At 46.5% G+C, this 17,747-nt stretch overlaps 1 protein-coding gene across 1 annotated transcript in view; it reads right to left on the bottom strand.

Annotated features, from left to right (window-relative positions):
- The window catches only part of ADAMTS12 (ADAM metallopeptidase with thrombospondin type 1 motif 12), a 405,749-nt gene extending 401,120 nt beyond the window's left edge, over nucleotides 1-4,629 (bottom strand). The window contains exon 1 of the mRNA XM_083151803.1: nucleotides 4,427-4,629. Within this exon, the coding sequence (XP_083007929.1) occupies nucleotides 4,427-4,553 (127 nt within the window). The 5' untranslated portion in view covers nucleotides 4,554-4,629. The remainder of the gene's footprint in view (nucleotides 1-4,426) is intronic.
- Between the last annotated feature and the right edge of the window lie 13,118 nt (nucleotides 4,630-17,747).

Raw genomic sequence — 17,747 nt, 5'->3', positions numbered from 1 at the left:
GAAACACATTTTCCAAAAGGAGTCTGACGTCCTGATATTTGGCTGCCCGCATCCCCACTGCCGCAAGTGACCCCAATGGTATTTAATATATCTGCATGCCGGCCTGAAACCTCCGGAGGTAATATACATAATTTTATAACTCTGTGATTCTGGAGTTTATTACTTATTGATCCACTGGGCAAAATTAATATGTTGGGAGGTATGCACAATCTAAAATCGCCCCCCGCCCACCCATCTGCTTTAAACGGGCCCCTTTGTCTTATGTGTCCCGGGCCCTGGCATACCTTAATCCTGCCCTGGGTAGTACAGCAATAGATAAAATAAGGCCTTCAGAGCACAGTAGGCACAATGTAGTGTTGGTGCAAGCATGTTGGATAATAACTTCCACAAGTTGTGTATTCTACCCGAACAAGTTACCAGGTGAGGAAGCCATATTGGGCGCACTACGTAGGATTACCCTGGGTAGAATAGGCTACCCCTAGAAGAAATGACACAAAACTACAGTAAGTAATTGAGGTGTGGTTTAAAGTCCCAATAAGACAAGTCCATGTATTTTTCATCCCATCCACAAGTGTACCAGATAAGGCAGCCATGTTGGGTGCACTACAAAGGTTACAATGTGGGAGGTGAGCCGTACAAGGATCCAGTACAGATATGGGAAAGCAGGTGCTTGTGTAGTAGTGTGATATGATGATATACAGTGTAGGGAAACATCCACATGAAGCCCACCCTGCCCGAGGAGGAACCATCCGAGGTGATCAGCTGGGGTGCACTGCGTAGGTCAGCACTGGCAGGGTGTGCAATCTGCGGAGGTACACAGTACAGGAATAGCATGCTGTAAGGTGAAAGTACCCTAATATAATATCAGTACAATCAGCTGCGACAGTCTGCAGTCGTATTCTGAATAAGGTTCCCTAATATAATATCAGTACAATCAGCTGCGACAGTCTGCAGTCGTATTCTGAATAAGGTTCCCTAATATAATATCAGTACAATCAGCTGCGACAGTCTGCAGTCGTATTCTGAATAAGGTTCCCTAATATAATATCAGTACAAACAGCTGCAGTAGTATTCGTATTGGGTTACCTAATATAGGGCGGGATGTATTAAAATACATCGCCGCACCACCGCAGCCATGTTAGCGTATATGTACTAACATATGAGTCTAGGATCGCAATGCGGTGACGGAGGACCCCCGCGATACCTGTATACCTCCGTCGCATCCCGGGCTTCAGAGGCTGTCTCCGGAGCCTCCTCCTCCCCCCTGCAGCGTGAAGGACCTCCGGCTGTGACATGCTACTAGAGGGAGGAGGAGTTTGATGAAGGAGGGGACGGGTCAGCTTCTGCGGCAGGCGGCGATACCCAGTGGTATTCCGCAGTGCCTATTTTAGGCATATTTTCGTTAGTAAATTTCCCCCACAATGTCTAAAGATTGCATCGTGTGTGGTCTACCTCACAGTGAAATGGCTGATAACAGAGAACATCAGCTTGCACGTGTGCTGGGAATGTTGCACTTGTGTATGCTATGGTACGCTTTTCATTTCATTAGCAGTCCTGTAACTGGAAAACATCAGGAACAATGACCCATAAGGGGAACAATCATTAAACTGCTTTGGAGTAGAGAATAAACCACAAACTTGTCAGTGTCAGTGATGTAAACACAGCTGGGATTCTGGGAGTCAGTGAGAGAGGCCGGCCAGGCCAGAGCCATGGTGTAAACTCAGATGAGACATCTCGGAGAGAGAGGGGATGCAGACAGTCTGAGCTAGCGGAACAGAGAGCATCACCATGACCCCGTCACACAGACCACCCAATGCATCTCCTCACATGAGCTCTCCATGTCAGGATTTTAATTAGAAAGGAAGTTTTAGCACAGATTCCACTCTTCAGTCGGCTGGGTCAGGTGAGATTGCAGGAGAAGACAATGGCTGCCAGACTCCAGAGCTACAGGAGCTACTGATTTTGCTGATATTATGGACCCTATTTAAATCTACAGAATACTTTTACTAGTGTCCATAAAATTACCTATGTAACTAAAATAGCCAAAATTGACTGTGCATAATTATGACATTTACATTATTTATATTAACATTATATATTTTTATTTACCTTTTTGAGTACTATTTACTAAACCATACCTCCCATCTTTCTCAATTTTTGCATGGCCATCCCATCTTTTTGGGATGGTCCCACATTTCGCCTGAGGCCGGAAGTGTGTGTGTGTGTGTGTGTGTGTGTGGGAGGGGGGTGGGGAGTTGGGAATCGTCCCTGCTCGGCGCTGCTCTAGGGTAACTACACGCTGTGCGCATGTGTCTATTCCAGGGGACAGAGGGGCTCACAGAGCCACTACTGGCCATGCCTGCACAGCATCAAAACAGGGGCCATGCCCCCTTGTCTCTAGGCCATGTATCCAAATTTTGGGCGAGCAAAACGGGGTGGTATTGGATGCATGTGGATTTTATCGTATCATTGGGGGACAACCATTAAGATTACCAGCGCTGTGAAGCCGGAGATGTGTCCAAGATGGTGAAATTCAATGCAAATGGTGTTATTCAAATCCTGTGCCTTGAGGACTGAAGGGTTGATGTATCAAAGAGTGCAGTAGTTACCCAGAGCAACCAATCATCTTTCAGGTAGCATTTCTCGAGCTGATTGGTTGCTATGGGCGACACTTGAGTTTTGAAAACACTGCCTTAAAGAATATCTTTCTTGACCCATTCCAGGAGGGACTGCGCTGCAACCACCTCTACAACTGCCACTGTATTGTATACAATAATTGTACCGTATATGGGCACCTTAAGCACTGGGCCCAGGCCTCTGTCAAATCCCAGAAGTGCATCACACCCACTTCCTAGTGAAGCTGGCAGGATAAGAAGAATGGAGGGGGCAGGGTTCGAAGATGCAAATATGCCTCAGTTAGCCCCACCTTTTACTCGCAAACCTGAAAATCAAGGCATTCTGGGGGTGGGGCCTAGCGATGTGCAGTCCATCCCCATCCGCAATGGCTAAGAGGAGATGACTTTGAGATGTACAGTAGAAAAGTATAACCGATGATGATGATGGTAACAGTAGTAGTAGCACTGACAGCAACCAATAAGAAGTCTACAGTACAAACATACAGTACAACGCTACAGTGTAAATATAGCCATAGACAGTCTTGGATACTTAGGATATTATACATTAAGCCAAATACAAACTGCTGTTTCTCAACAGCCGTAAAGTGAAGACAGTTGGGGAAGTAGCGCATGTTTCATCTGGATATTTGGCCGGAGAGGTGCCTATGCACCTTTATTACTGATTCAGAGTCTACCCATCTCAGACATTTTTCTGAAGCAGTACCACATCGGCAGCTGGACATCAACAATGTAAAGGCTCAATAGTGAATCATTTTTTTGGGTGTGTTTTGGGCCTGTAGCCAGAAGACTTGTGCCTTATCCTGTGCAGGTGGACAGTACACACCAAATTCATTTGCATGTCCTACGTTTAGGGGGAAATTTACAGAAGCTTCTAACCAAATTCTGCCTATGATTTTTTTATTGCATCCTAGAAAATGATATAAAGGAACCAAATTGGTCACTATGGGCACCTCTTGTAATTTTTAGAAATTTTGGTGATGTAGTCACAGTAGCAATGACAGCTGCTTTTTTGGACAGAGGACTGGGGTTAATAGATGCACACAGCTCAGAATGTGGACATGGGTGAGATTTAATAGGATGAGAGATTCAGAAAGTGAGAGATTTGGTAAGAAATCTCCAGTTTTTTTAAAGCGGCAACCATTTACACTGCAAAACCAGTTTGATTTTGCAGTGTAAATGATTGCCGCTTTAAAAAAAACTGGAGATTTCTTACCAAATCTCTCACTTTCTGAATCTCTCATCCTATTAAATCTAACCCACTGTATCATTATATTCTGTGGTTGTACTGGAATTGTCCTAGTGAGCATTGCATGACTAGACCAAGAGGTAAAAGATAGGTCAAAGCAATAAAAAAGAAATGATCATTTGTTGCTATCTATTATTAAACGATAAACTCTAACAGATAAATTACATTAGTGCTTTTCCATCACACTACATACAGTATGTGGTCTGGAAAAAGATTATCAAAATGAAATTAAATTCCATTAGCAGTACCGAGAAAGTAATGGAAATAAAAATACAGTGAGAAATAGTGTATAGCATAAAACCGCAATTAAAAAAAAATACTCTGCGTGTGTTTATGTATTGTTATTGCAAAGTTCTAAAGTAAATATTTACATTGTAGCTGAATACAACAAATAACATTGGTCTGTTAGGACATTATTTGAAAACTAACAAACAAAATAAAAAAAACAATAATATTATTTCACACACGTAACAATCTGTTCACAATTAGAACAACGCAGCAATATGCACAGGAGCTGGGGAACACTGGATGTGTAGTCACTGACCTTGTCTGTTGTGCGGAAGGTGCAAATCAGTCTGCTGGGAACTCTCAGTGGGACAAGGAGTTAAAATGTAAAGGAACTGGATGAAAATGGAAATATTTGTAATCCAATCTCTGTGCACACATTGCATGTCTGAGACAGCCAGGGAATAAAGAAAAACTATACATTAAGTTAAATAGAAAGAGGCCAAGAAATGTATCAGGAAAGCGAGGAGATAGTCAAGTAAATTGTTCTTAAAAGAAGAAGAAAAAAATACTGGAGAGAAAGTGCATTCCTCTTCTTTTTTTTTTGGGGAGAGGGGAGTGATTCCGGCCCCTAGTATCTGGTTTCTTAAGGGGAGGGTTTTATTTTTGGAGTTCCCAGGGAGTCCCTCTCCAATTTTATTGACACACTCACAGATTTAGTTTCCAGTATTAGTTTTTCATTAGCCCCAGGAAAATATTCATTTTTCCAGCAGTTGTTCGAGCAACCTTTCAGTGACCCTAAATCCCTCGCCTTGCACTGTCATGCTGCTGCAAGCAAAGTCTTGTGAGCAGGAGCCTGTTACTAGCATAATGTGTTTTTCTGTAGTTAATGCATCTATGATCGTATATAGAATCTGCCCTTATACTTTATGTTTGTGCCTGCTGTGGTTGAGCTAACGGGCCGCAGAATTTAAAGCTCATATGTCCTGCTGCTGAAGTTCTGGGAACGTTGAGTGTGGGAGTGTAGGATTCTAAGAAATCCTTGAAGTATTTTATATTCTGTAAGCCCTATTTTGGCAATGGCAGTCGCAATGGGAACTTACACTTTGAATTTGTGATAATTGTAATAAAAATGCAAACTCCTTTCTGACCAAAATTCTGGGTCTATCCCGGATCACTTAACATGGAATTTAAGTCATGTCACAGCGACTTGAAACTCGTTCACGCCACAGGCTGGACCCAGGATAAATCATCCCCAAGTGCCAAGGATCCAACTCTCCATAGAGGACTTGGGTCGAACAGGGCCGTCTTAAGAATATAATGGGCCCCTGGGCAAAATAATTTGAGGGCCCCCCTCCCCTCATAACCCCCCTCCTTTCATAACCCCCCTCCCCTCACAAACCCCCTCCCCTCACCTATGTGCAGCAGCAGCGGGTGGCGGGGATCCGGGCAGCGGTGGGTGGAAAGGTCTGTCCAGGAAGTGGCAACTCAGACCTTGATGTAGTGCTTTTTGCCGCCGTGCGGGAAGCGCTGCAGATTTTGGAAATAATGGCTGGGCGCTGATTGGCTGAGCGTCCGGCCAATCACCATATGGCCAGTCTTTTCAAAATCAGCACAGCAGCGCTTCCTGCCCGGCGGCAGACAGCACTACATCAAGGTCTCCGCTTCCTGGACAGACCATGCCACACGCTGCTGCCCAGGTCCCCTGCACCCGCTGCCCGGGTCCCCTGCACACGCCGCCCGCTGCCCGGGTCCCCTGCACACTTCGCCCGCTGCCTGGGTCCCCTGCACATGCCTCCCGCTGCCCGGGTCCCCTGCACACGCCGCCCGCTGCCTGGGTCCCCTGCACATGCCTCCCGCTGCCCGGGTCCCCTGCACACGCCGCCCGCTGCCTGGGTCCCCTGCACATGCCTCCCGCTGCCCGGGTCCCCTGCACACGCCGCCCGCTGCCCAGGTCCCCTGCACACTTTGCCCGCTGCCTGGGTCCCCTCCACCCGCCGCTGCCAGGATCCCCGCTACACACCGCCTGCCGCCTTTCCCTAGGACAGTGCCATCTTCTCCATTGTGGTGGGCCCCTACTATCCTTGGGCCCCTGGGCAACTGCCCATTAAGCCCAATGGGAAAGACGGCCCTGGGGTCAAATGACACTGGTTACCAACTCACACTACATGGTAATCCCAGTCGCCCGGTGTCCAACCTACAATGGGTCAGAATCAACTTCAATGGCTGCGCTCGCCATGCTTCGGGCACACTCGCTGTACTCTGCACAGTATTTTATCCTCCCATCATGCTATAGTGAATGGTAGGGCATGAAATACCCCCTGTCAGCACATCGGCTCAAAAAAACCTGAATAACTAATTTATTATTTATTTATTTACAGTTTCTTATATAGCGCAGAAGGTTCCTTTGCGATGAACAATTCTAGACAGCGATAAAACAAACTGGGTAACAACAGACAGACATGGAGTTAGGAGGGCCCTGCTGCAAGCTTACAATCTATAGGGATATAGGAGGGAAACATAAGGACAGGCAACAGTAATACTGTAGCATAGCAGTCCAACCAAGTTACAAGGCCAGAAGGGAAGCTATATAATACATAAGTGCCTCAGAGGGTTATGCGTGTAGAACTTAAATATGATAGGCTTGCCTGAAGAGGTGAGTTTTCAGGGAACGCTTGAAAGTTTGGAGGCTAGTGGAGAGTCTTATTGTGCGTGGAAGGGCATCCCATAGGATTGGGGCAGCCCGATGAAAGTCCTGTAATAGTGAATGGGAGCTGGTGATCCGTGCAGAAGAGAGACGCAGATCTTGTGTAGAGCGTAGTGGTCGAGATGGGAGATATTTTGTGATAAGTGCAGAGATATATGCTGGTGCAGTATGGTTAATAGCTTTATATGCTAATAGAAGTGTTTTATATTGAATACGGTAAGATACAGGCAACCAATGGAGGGACTGGCAGAGCGGATCAGCAGACGATGAACGTCTAGCTTGGAAGACTAATGTTAACCTATTTACCGTTGACCTTCCGACCCTGTAGACCTATCCCATGTCCACCTATTTCAGGTATCTACATAAGGCCTGTCGAGCTTCAGTGGTTGACCCAATGCATATTGATCTTAATAGGGTTGTCCTAATGACCATATACCTGACAAATATGCACACTCGAAAAGTACATGATACAATAAATAATTCCATTCATTAAAACTACTATATACAAAACATATCCTACACCCCAACAGTAACACAGTGCAGATTATGTTACACATCGCTCCTCGGGTAAACTGCTTGTAGGAAACACTTGTAAGATGTCTCGCTGTCTTATAGCGCCTGCCTGATAGCAGCGATTGTGACAGATCACAGCCAGGATGCCACTGATCCCCTGCAATATTTCATGTCCCCTGCCAGACCAGGCATGTCCAAACTCCAGCTGTTATGAAACTACACATCCCAGCATGCTTTGCCATGCTTTCAGCATAATAGCAAAACTGTGGCAAGGCATGATGGGACCTGTAGTTTCACAACAGCTGGAGGGCCAGAGTTTGGACATGCCTGCCCTAGACAAATGCAACTCTTGAACGGGAAGAATAATCCTTTCACTGGCTCAGCCAATCCCATCTCAACCAATCAGATTGCAGGTATTATCTTCCTGAAAGTACTAGGTAAATTATAAGTAGAATCTTCACTTAGTAAATATAGTAGTTGGTGCTGCTTTGGCAGTCGGGATGTCCCCCATCATGCTGCAGCAGAGGTGATTGTATTCATAGCAACTAATCAGTCTGTTTATAATTTTTTGGTACTCTTTACCTAGTAGGGTAAGGAAAAAAAATCGCGCCGGTCGCATCGCATGCGACCAAAAAAATCACATGCAATGCGACCGACGCGATGACCGCGATTTCCCATAGGGAACAATGTTAAATGTCCCAATTGACCCGATTTTCCATAGGGAACAATGTTAAATGGCCCACAGAGGCCAAATAGGCACCCTGAAGTGTGAAATGGCCCCCCCAATTGTTAACGCCACCCCACGATCAACGTCAACCCGATGCGTGGCGAGCGGCGGCGGTACGCGTCCTACGACCTTTTCACACCCCCACTATCCACGTCGGCGTGGAGCTTAGAATATAAAGTGTGGCGAGCGCAGCGAGCCACCGAGCCCGAAGAGTGGCGAGCGCAGCGAGCCCCGCGAGGGGACGCGGACACCTGTGAAGCCCGCGAGGGGACGTTTATACACCTGTGAAGGTGTCCGCGTCCCCTTGCGGGGCTCGCTGCGCTCGCCACACATTTCGGGCTCGGTGGCTCGCTGCGCTCGCCACGCTTTCTATTCTCAACTCCACGCCGACGTGGATAGTGGGGGTATGAAAAGGTTGGAGGACGCGTACCGCCGCCCCTCGCGGGCTCGCTGCGCTCGCCACGCTTCGGGTTGACGTTGATCGTGGGGTGGCGTTAACAATTGGGGGGGCCATTTCACACTTCAGGGTGCCTATTTGGCCTCTGTGGGCCATTTAACATTGTTCCCTATGGAAAATCGGGTCAATTGGGACATTTAACATTGTTCCCTATGGAAAATCGGGTCAATTGGGACATTTAACATTGTTCCCTATGGGAAATCGCGGTCATCGCGTCGGTCGCATCGCATGCGATTTTTTAGTACATGGGATGCCCGCGATGGCCGCGATGGGCACCCTTCTAGGTAAAGAGTACCAATTTTTTTATAACGCATCCTAAAAAATTAAGCCCGAATCTGATTGGTTGCTACAGGCAACATCACATCTTTTAAATTTTAAATGCTTTTTTATTTATCTAAGGACCTACCGGGGGGGGGAGGGGGGCGGGGTTAGGGTTTAGTGGGGTAGGGGGAGAGGGTAAGTATACTTATACCCAGTCCATGTTGGGATCCTGATAATTGGGATGCCGCTGATTTTCTGACCGCCGTCATCCCGACAACCGGCCCCATGTGTGTATTCCACCACCGCTACTCTGTGCTGATGGGGAACCCTGCGTCTTTCACTATATAACTCCTCATCGGATAACATATATAACATTCTTACATCGGAATGAACATTGGAATTCTGTGATGTATTTATATGTAATTTGTATATTTACATATTTAATGTGCCCTAATTCTCTTGGAGGTGGAGAGAACCAGTCACCTCCCCCATCGTGCAATATAATAGCTCACACAAAAAGCCACAAAAGACTAACTGACTATCAAACCCCATCACCCCTGTCTCACTAACCCCCCCCCCCCCTCCTGTGAATGTCCAGTAGGGATTACAGTCAGGTGCGTATATAGATATTCGTAGGCCCCATAGCAAAAGTTTGTAAGGCCCCCTATTTAGCAAGTGATTTGTGATAAATGTATGTAAAACATATTACTAGACAGTAAAGGTGGGCCCCCTTCAGCTCTGGGCCCCATAGCAGTTGCACCCCTTGCACCTATGGTAGTTACGCCCTAGATTACAGTATTGCATCATAGAACTTAAAGTAGACATCCCATTGGTGGCTGGTCGGCCAGCCCTTTAATCAGCAATGATCAGTCAGTGACTGTGGCGATGGAAATTGTTCAGGAATGACGATTTTTGTAAATAGCTTTTTGTTTCTGATGGTGATCAACAAAAGTGGGTTCATATTCTTTGATCCAATTTTATTCCTGGGCATTTATTCTTCCTTCAAGCTACATCCACATTAATACGTTTCTAGAAGCAAACAGGTAAAGAAACAATAGCATGCAAAGTGTATCAGTCTTTTTCCAAATCAGTGCACTTATTACACAGTATAAAAGTCATATAGTGTGACGAGGTGGCCCGTGCATGGGAATGGGCCAAGACTCAATTTTGAACAAACAATTCAATGCGAAATTCTAAATGAACAATTTATCAGAAGGGGAGAACTTATTTAGATCTGATCGCAGTAGAAATTTGTTCTCAAAATGGGCAAAACCATGTGCACTGCAGGTGGGGCAGATGTAACATGTGCAGAGAGAGTTAGATTTGGGTCAGTTATTTAGTTTCTGTGCAGGGTAAACAGTGGCTGCTTTATTTTTACACTGCAATATAGATGGGTGATTACTATGTTAAATGCACCCCCATTGTTAACGTCACCCCCACTATCAACGCCAACCCGAAGCGTGGCGAGCGCAGCGAGCCCGCAAAGGGGCGGCAGTACATGACCTCTGACCTTTTCATACTCCCACTATCCACGTCGGCGTGGAGTTGATTTTATATAGTGTGGCGAGCACAGCGAGCCCGAAACGTGGCGAGCGCAGTGAGCCCCGTGCGGGGACGCGGATTACTTCACATGTATTCCGCGTCCCCTCGTCACGCTTCGGGCTCGGGGGCTCGCTGCGCTCGCCACACTATCTAAAATCGACTCCACGCCGACGTGGATAGTGGGGGTATGAAAAGGTCGGAAGACGCATACCACCACCCCTCACGGGCTCGCTGTGCTCACCACGCTTCGGGTTGCCATTGATAGTGGGGGTGGCGTTAACAATAGGGATGCATTTAAAATAGTAATCACCCATCAGGGTGCCTGTACAATTAAAAATTGGGTCTGATCGCATCGCATGCCATTGTAATGGCATGCGATGCGATATTAAAATTGTACAGTGCCGCTCTTAAAACCCTAATATCGGGTCCCATCGCATCCCATCACATACCTTAAGTAGTGGTATGCGATGGCATACGACGGGCGCCGTGCTAGGAAACAAGTACCCAAATTTGTACTGCGATCAAATCTGAATAAGGGCCTTAGACCTCCTAGACCCCTAAGCAAATACTGGTTTGGGGCTCCCCGCCCTCAGACAATCCATAGCGCTGTACTTTTGCTGCTGATTGCAGGAGGTAGCGATAGATTACCTTGGCTCGGGCACAGACTACCGATAAATGCTCCGCTGCGTGAACATCGGCATTGTGTACAAATCAGAATCCGGCTCTAGGGTTAGGGTTAGGGTTTGGATGAAGCCTTAATACCTCTGTCCGCATACAGCAGATTATTAACCCATTTTGTAAGTCCAAGCTATTTTATCCTATCAAAGAATATCGAAGGAACTTTGGGAGCTTGGGCAGAGCCATGTGATGTCATGACGTCCCGTGGTAGCCGCACAATGCTGCTCTAAGAACGTTTTGCATGGCCAGGATATCTTAAGACTTACTGGGCCCTAGGCAAGCGTCTAGGTTGCTTTGTTAAAAAATCCACCCCTACCTCCATTCACAGTGACTAGTTCTGTCCCACAGCTGCGACAGTTGTGTGCATACAGTTAAAGGAAATTGCAGAATTATCACATTCCTATGACAACAGAGTTTCTTGCTTCACACCAAAGACAATTTTTGAAATCTACTCAAATGGCTCCGAATTCCTGGCAAGACAAGTAAACTAAGAGCACAGCCAAACACACAAGGCCGGTTTGAGAGATACTGTTATTTCAGGAACAAACATGCATTCCTGCTGCACATACTGGGAGCTGTTTGCTTCTCTCATGGGGTGGTGGGGGGTGAGGGGTTCTCCAAGGTAAACTATTTTGAATGGAGCCAATTAAATGAACATACAGTACAGTAGCTTTATAAAATACGTAACATAGGATTATACTTACGCTGCTGCAGTATGATAAAGTAGGAGAGCAAACAAACAAGGAGCATCAAATAACCTTGTGATTGCCTCTGTGTTTGTGCATGTGTGAGAGAGAAAGAGATGTAGGGTGACATTTAATGAGATGCAAAAATTTGATTTTTGCGTTTTTTTTCGCCAAAAACAGCCCAAATCGCACTTTTTCCCGAATTCGCATATTTGATGAGATGCGAAAAACTGCAAAAACCGCAGATTTTGCCGCAAAATCGCACATTCTGAAAGTGCGATTTTTAGTCGCGCCGGAACTCTCATCCAGATGGTTTCCCATTGAAAAGTATTTTTTTTAACACAAATTCGGGTACTTGTTTAGTTTCATGGCTGCAGTTACGTAGTTTAGGTAGTGCTGTTTTGAGAATACCAATACAGCACTATGATGCCTACGTAAACTACTTTACTGCTTCTGGAGCCCTGAAACTACACAATGGTTAATATCCCCACTATCCACGTCATACCCCAGTGTCCACGTGGGCGTGGAGTTGATTTTGTAAAGTGTGGCGAGCGGCCGCGGATACGCACCCCCTCGCCGGGCTCGCTGCGCTCGCCACGCTTCGGGCTCGGTGGCTCGCTGTGCTCGCCACTCATACTTGCCTACTTTCCCAAACACCTAAAAATAGTGTGGCACTCCAAGGCCCCTGAAGAGTGGGCAAGTCTCCAGACCAAAAATGAACCTGCCACAGCTGCCAATACCTCCTTTTGGTTGTTTAAAAATGGATAGCACTGGCGGCCCGATGGCCTAATTGGTATTGAATCGCGACCCCCTGCCTTACAATGTCGGTAGTCTCTGCATTGTCAAGTGAGATGGGGCCCACAATGATGTTGCGGTGCAGACAAATCCCCCATCACCGTCCCTATTAGTATCACACTTCCCAATCCCACCTCCCATCCAATGCAGAAATATGCCCCCCAATGTGCCAAGCTGGCTGGAGGGTGGGTGCTGCATTGCTCTGGCACTGTAGTGTAGGTTCTCTCTACAGCATCAGACCCAGTACTCCACTGTTCTCAGTAAGCTCAGCTGAGCTCACTCTGACGGGACCGGTCAGTCTGTCACTGCCCATATCTTCTCCTGGTCCTGTCAGTGACTCCAGTCCTGCTGCACACTACAATTACACCTGTTACTCCCAACTATGAAGTCACAAGTTTGAAAAACAGATACAGTGGGGGAAATGAAATAGGATGAGAGAATCAGAAAGTGAGAGATTTGGTAAGAAATCCCCAGCTTTTTTAAAGCGGCAATCATTTACACTGCAAAACCAGTTTGATTTTGCAGTGTAAATGATTGGTGCTTTTAAAAAAAAAACTGGAGATTTCCTACCAAATCTCTCACTTTCTGAATCTCTCATCCTATTACATGTCACCCAGTATGTATTATTCTGCAGCCTAACCCTAACCTACCTCCAAACTCCTCCCACCACACCCACAACCTAACTGTAAGTCCCACCCCTAGTGGCCACACATAAGACACACAGACCACCTGATAGCAACTATCTGTCCCAGACAGGTAGGGAGTTGATCTATTCAAAGGTGGAGGCTTATGCCAACGATCATCCAACTGGGGACATCCAAGCTACAGTATAGGAGTATTTTTTGTAACCACCAATGTTTTTTTTCTATTTATTGTCTGATAAGAGAATGAATCTCTGTGATATGACAAAGAGACTGCAACTATAAGAAAGACTGGCGTTGAGTAAAGAGAGACACATAGTGGCCCTTGTTCTGATTGAGTCGGACGGCTGCGTGTGCGGTCGGACGGCCGATGTTTGGTGTTTGCGCATGTGCAGAGGTGTTTCTGCGTATGTGCGAACGCCTCACACGTCCGAACACAGCGTGAGTTCCATGCAGAAAATGATCGGTCGGAACCATCGGAGCAGAGGGTGGAGAGGGACGTGAAGGGATGTTTGGGCTCATTACCATATGCGTACGCTCCGCGTTTGATGGGCGTTCCCATGAAAACGTTGGGTGTACGTATGGTAATGCAGCAGTGACGCGTGTGTGTGTGGGGGGGGCGGACATATGACATAGCCAGATGTCAGCTGGCCGCCCATATCCCTGCTTTCATGCGGAGAAATGTACGAGTGTTCTGAAGCACTCGGTGCTGCCTGACCACTCGGTCCATCGTTCGATGATCGGCGACCATCGGAGAATGGGGGAGGTTCCCACAGATGGAGGAGGTGTTCGCATGAAACATCCACTCGCGGTCCATTCGCTCGGCGTCTTACCGCATTCGTACAGTGTGAGCGATTCGTACAGTAGGCGGGGCTAAGAACACTCGGTGCCCGTCTGATTCAACTAGAATAAGGGCCAGTGAATCAAATCTATTATTAGGAACATCCCCAGACATTAGTGTTTTATAATATAATAACTAAGGGGCCAATTTACCACTATCCGCATTCTCAGATGTGGATGTGCTGTGATAACATCGGCCCAATTTACAGTGTGAAATTGATTACCATGGATGTATCAATTATTGCATGCAGGAAAATATTTTGTGATACAGCTCTCTCCCTGTGAATCTGCTTCACAGCCAAATTCTGTGCTCTACAGTTCCCAGCACCACCAGCGGCGCTGCCACTACCACTGCTGCCAGCACACCCCTCCCATCTCAACAACCTCCCTGCATGCTGCAACCCCACCCCTGGGGATCAGTGATCAGGGCTCCTGGAGGGATTCTGGTCATTTGAGCTCCCTGCTGCTGTGACCCCCAGTGCTGTAAAGTGAGCTGCAACTTACAGCATCACATTACTGCATCATTATCACAGGAGCAGCAAGGAGCCCGATGACAGCGGCAGTCACCGGAGCACTGGACCCTGGGTAGGTATGATTATTTTTACACTATGATCAGCTTGTGTGTCCGTTGGACACACATACATGATTATACTAGCCCTGTGCCCGCATTGCTCTCGCTGGGCAGGGGCAGAGAATGCTGTGTAGAAATGGGGATTAGCAGTGAATTCGCCAGCTGAAGCTGGTGTTATTATCACAGTGCTCACTGTGTTTTTGTAAAAAAAAAAAAAATGTAGTAAGTTCACCCCATTATAGGTAGGGGAAATGTGATCTGGTTACTTATATAATGCCACTTAAAGGGTTTGGAGCAGTTTTTAACATACAGTAACTGGTCCCAAAGGATTTTAGGTGCATTTAGGTGATATTAAAATAATGTGAAAAGCTTGTACAGTAGTAAAAATAATCTTAATAAATCTGCCCCTAAACAAATTTCATACCATATAAAATTAATATAAAAGTACATAATAATTTCAGTAACTAAATGGCAGTAAAATCACATTTAGGCATATAGATAAAAATAACAAAACTCGATAAAGATCTTGATTAAAACAATACGCCAAAACACTTTGGCCAGGTAGCCCGAAGTACATAGAGGTGTGCAAAGACATCTTTTGGCAGACTGCTTCAAAGTGGAAATGCTTCCCAGTATATGATATCTAGCGCATCTATATCTTGAATTATGATCTTTATAATGTTTATCGAGGGCAGAAGTTGCATTATTTCCATTCATTTCGGTATACAGGAAGTGTTTGTTATACAAGAAGTGTTTGTTATGCAGGAAGTACTTCAGCAGCTTTATTCACCATGTTTGATCTGAATAAAGTCACACTTATGCAGCTCTCCAGAGCAGAGTATCTCTTTGTTGAATATCCTTGTGAGATCATTGTGGATGACATCCTTGTTTGGGGTTGCACCATGGAAGAACACAACATGCGCCCCTACAAGGTTCTCTAAAAACTCTGTTAAGTCAGCAAGCAGTTATAACCTGACAAGTTTCATTTCAGTTACTAAGGTCCCCTATTTCAGACATCTCTTAACTTCAGGTTTAAAGATGAACCTCTATAAAGACACAGGCTACCCAACATATTCCTACCCACAAAAATAAGTTTAGTCTGCAGATTTCAGGGACATGAACAACTTCCTCTCAAACTTAAAGTAAGGTCACAGCCAAACTCTTCCTAAGAAATGGCTTTGGATGGACTGCCATACTGCTATTTCCCGCCTCAAGACTGTACCCACTTCCAGTGTGGTGCCCCAATTGTTTGATGTGTGTGTTCTTGTTGTGATTTCAACATGGTCTTTGTTCTGTGTGCCAGCAGCATTTCACTCCAGGGGCCCTCATTGAGACATGTTATGCTGAGATAGAGAAGGAACTGCTGGCTCATGAGTTCAATCATAGGCATCCAGCGTTGGTTGAGACGTCAACTCCTGATTACCATTCTCCGCAAACAACTGCACACTTCCTCAGAATGAATTTAAAGCTTCATGCTCACACTCCAAGGTAATATCTGTATGTAGTGGACAGTAACTCCATGTTGCGTATCACGTGCTCACCTCCAAGTCTCAGATGTCCATGATGGAGATGATGGACGGTATGTTATGGAGTCTAATGTCCACTCCTACAGGCACTTGGAGGAGATTTGTGATACTGCCAACAAATGTCCTCTGTTGTCCTACATACAGTAGCTGACCTTTTACCTCCAGGAAACTGTCTTGTAACCTCAAGTTTTTCTTTGCCTACAGTGATGAATCAACCTCTCAGATAACATTCTCCTTCAAAGTTTCTCATATGATCAGCAGCCCAGCACAGGCGACCCTGGGTGTGAATACACCATACGGTGGTCTAAAGATGCCCTGATTTGTCCCTGTATGGCTGCTGATATTGAGCAGGCTGTCTATGCTATTCAACCTGCACTTCTTTATGGGCCCATCATGCCAAGGAATTGCTCTCTCTCCATGAGGTTCCTGACCTCTCTTGTTCCATCATTGTTGTTGATTTCTTTGAATATCGGATTGAAGGGGAAACGCTCATTAGGTCTACAAGCATTGGGTCGACAGTCATAAGGTCGACATGCATTTAGGTCTACATGCATTAAGGTCGACAGGCAGGAAGGTCGACAGGATCATTAGGTCAACACAAGCATTAGGTCGACATGGGGTAGGTTGACAGTCAAAAGGTCTTCGGTCAACTCTTAGGGGTGAGCCAACATTTCCACTTTACATGACCACCCATCATTATGGACAGTCCCATGCCCAATAGTGAACCTACTCAGATACTGGACATACCCCCAGCCCCTTTTTGTTACCAGGTATGGGAAAATGTACAAGGTTGGGTAGCAGACTAGAATGTGAAAGCTCTTTTGGAAATGACACAAAGTCCATCACAGTGCAGACCCCATTCACACCGCACTGGCAACCCAGGTTATTCCCAGGTTGGTGCCATTTACACTACTCATGGGTGAAGTCATGGTACTTGTGTAGTTTCACGGCGGCAGCTTATGCTACATTTGAAGCTACATTATTAGCGTAGCCCAATGGCTACCTTACTTGTGTAGTTTCACGGCGGCAGCCTAAGCTACGTTATCAGCGGAGAGGCGCTCCATCTGTCTGAGACGCAGGAGCGTCTGAGACGCAGAAGTGTCTGATACGCTTCTGCGTCTGAGTAACTATTGCGGCAGGGTACAGTAACCCTGCCGACAGGTTTAGGGGTTCGTTAGCGCGTGCGTCTCCTGCACAAAGAGGGGGTGCAGACGCAAGTGCGTCTCATGCGCAATAAAGGAGGCATTTGCCAGTGCTCCATGTTACATACTGGCAAATGCCTCCATTTGAAACTCCCACTATCCACTCCAGCCCAAAGCGCGGCGAGCGCAGCGAGCCATGCAAGGCGATGCGTTCAACATCCTCCCAACCTTTTCATACCCCCACTATCCACGTCCGCGTGGAGTTGATCTTATAAAGTGTGGTGAGCGCAGCGAGCCTAAGAGCCCGAAGCGTGGTGAGCGCAGCGAGCCCCGCGAGGGGACACGGAATACATGTAAAGTAATCTGCGTCCCCTCGCCACCCTCCGGGCTCTCCAGACTTTATAGAATCAACTCCACGCCAACGTGGATAGTGGGGGTATGAAAAGGTCGGGAGGACGCGGAACGTGTCCCCTTGCGGGGCTCGCTGTGCTCGCCACGCTTTGGGCTGGCTTGGATAGTGGGGGTGTTTCAGGAACACATACACACCTGCCATA

Source organism: Crinia signifera, chromosome 1, assembly GCF_055691185.1.
Source record: "Crinia signifera chromosome 1, ASM5569118v1, whole genome shotgun sequence".
In the NCBI taxonomy this organism is placed as follows: domain Eukaryota; kingdom Metazoa; phylum Chordata; class Amphibia; order Anura; family Myobatrachidae; genus Crinia; species Crinia signifera.
Note: the sequence above shows the minus strand (reverse complement) of the source record. Positions and strands in the feature narration are given on the sequence as shown.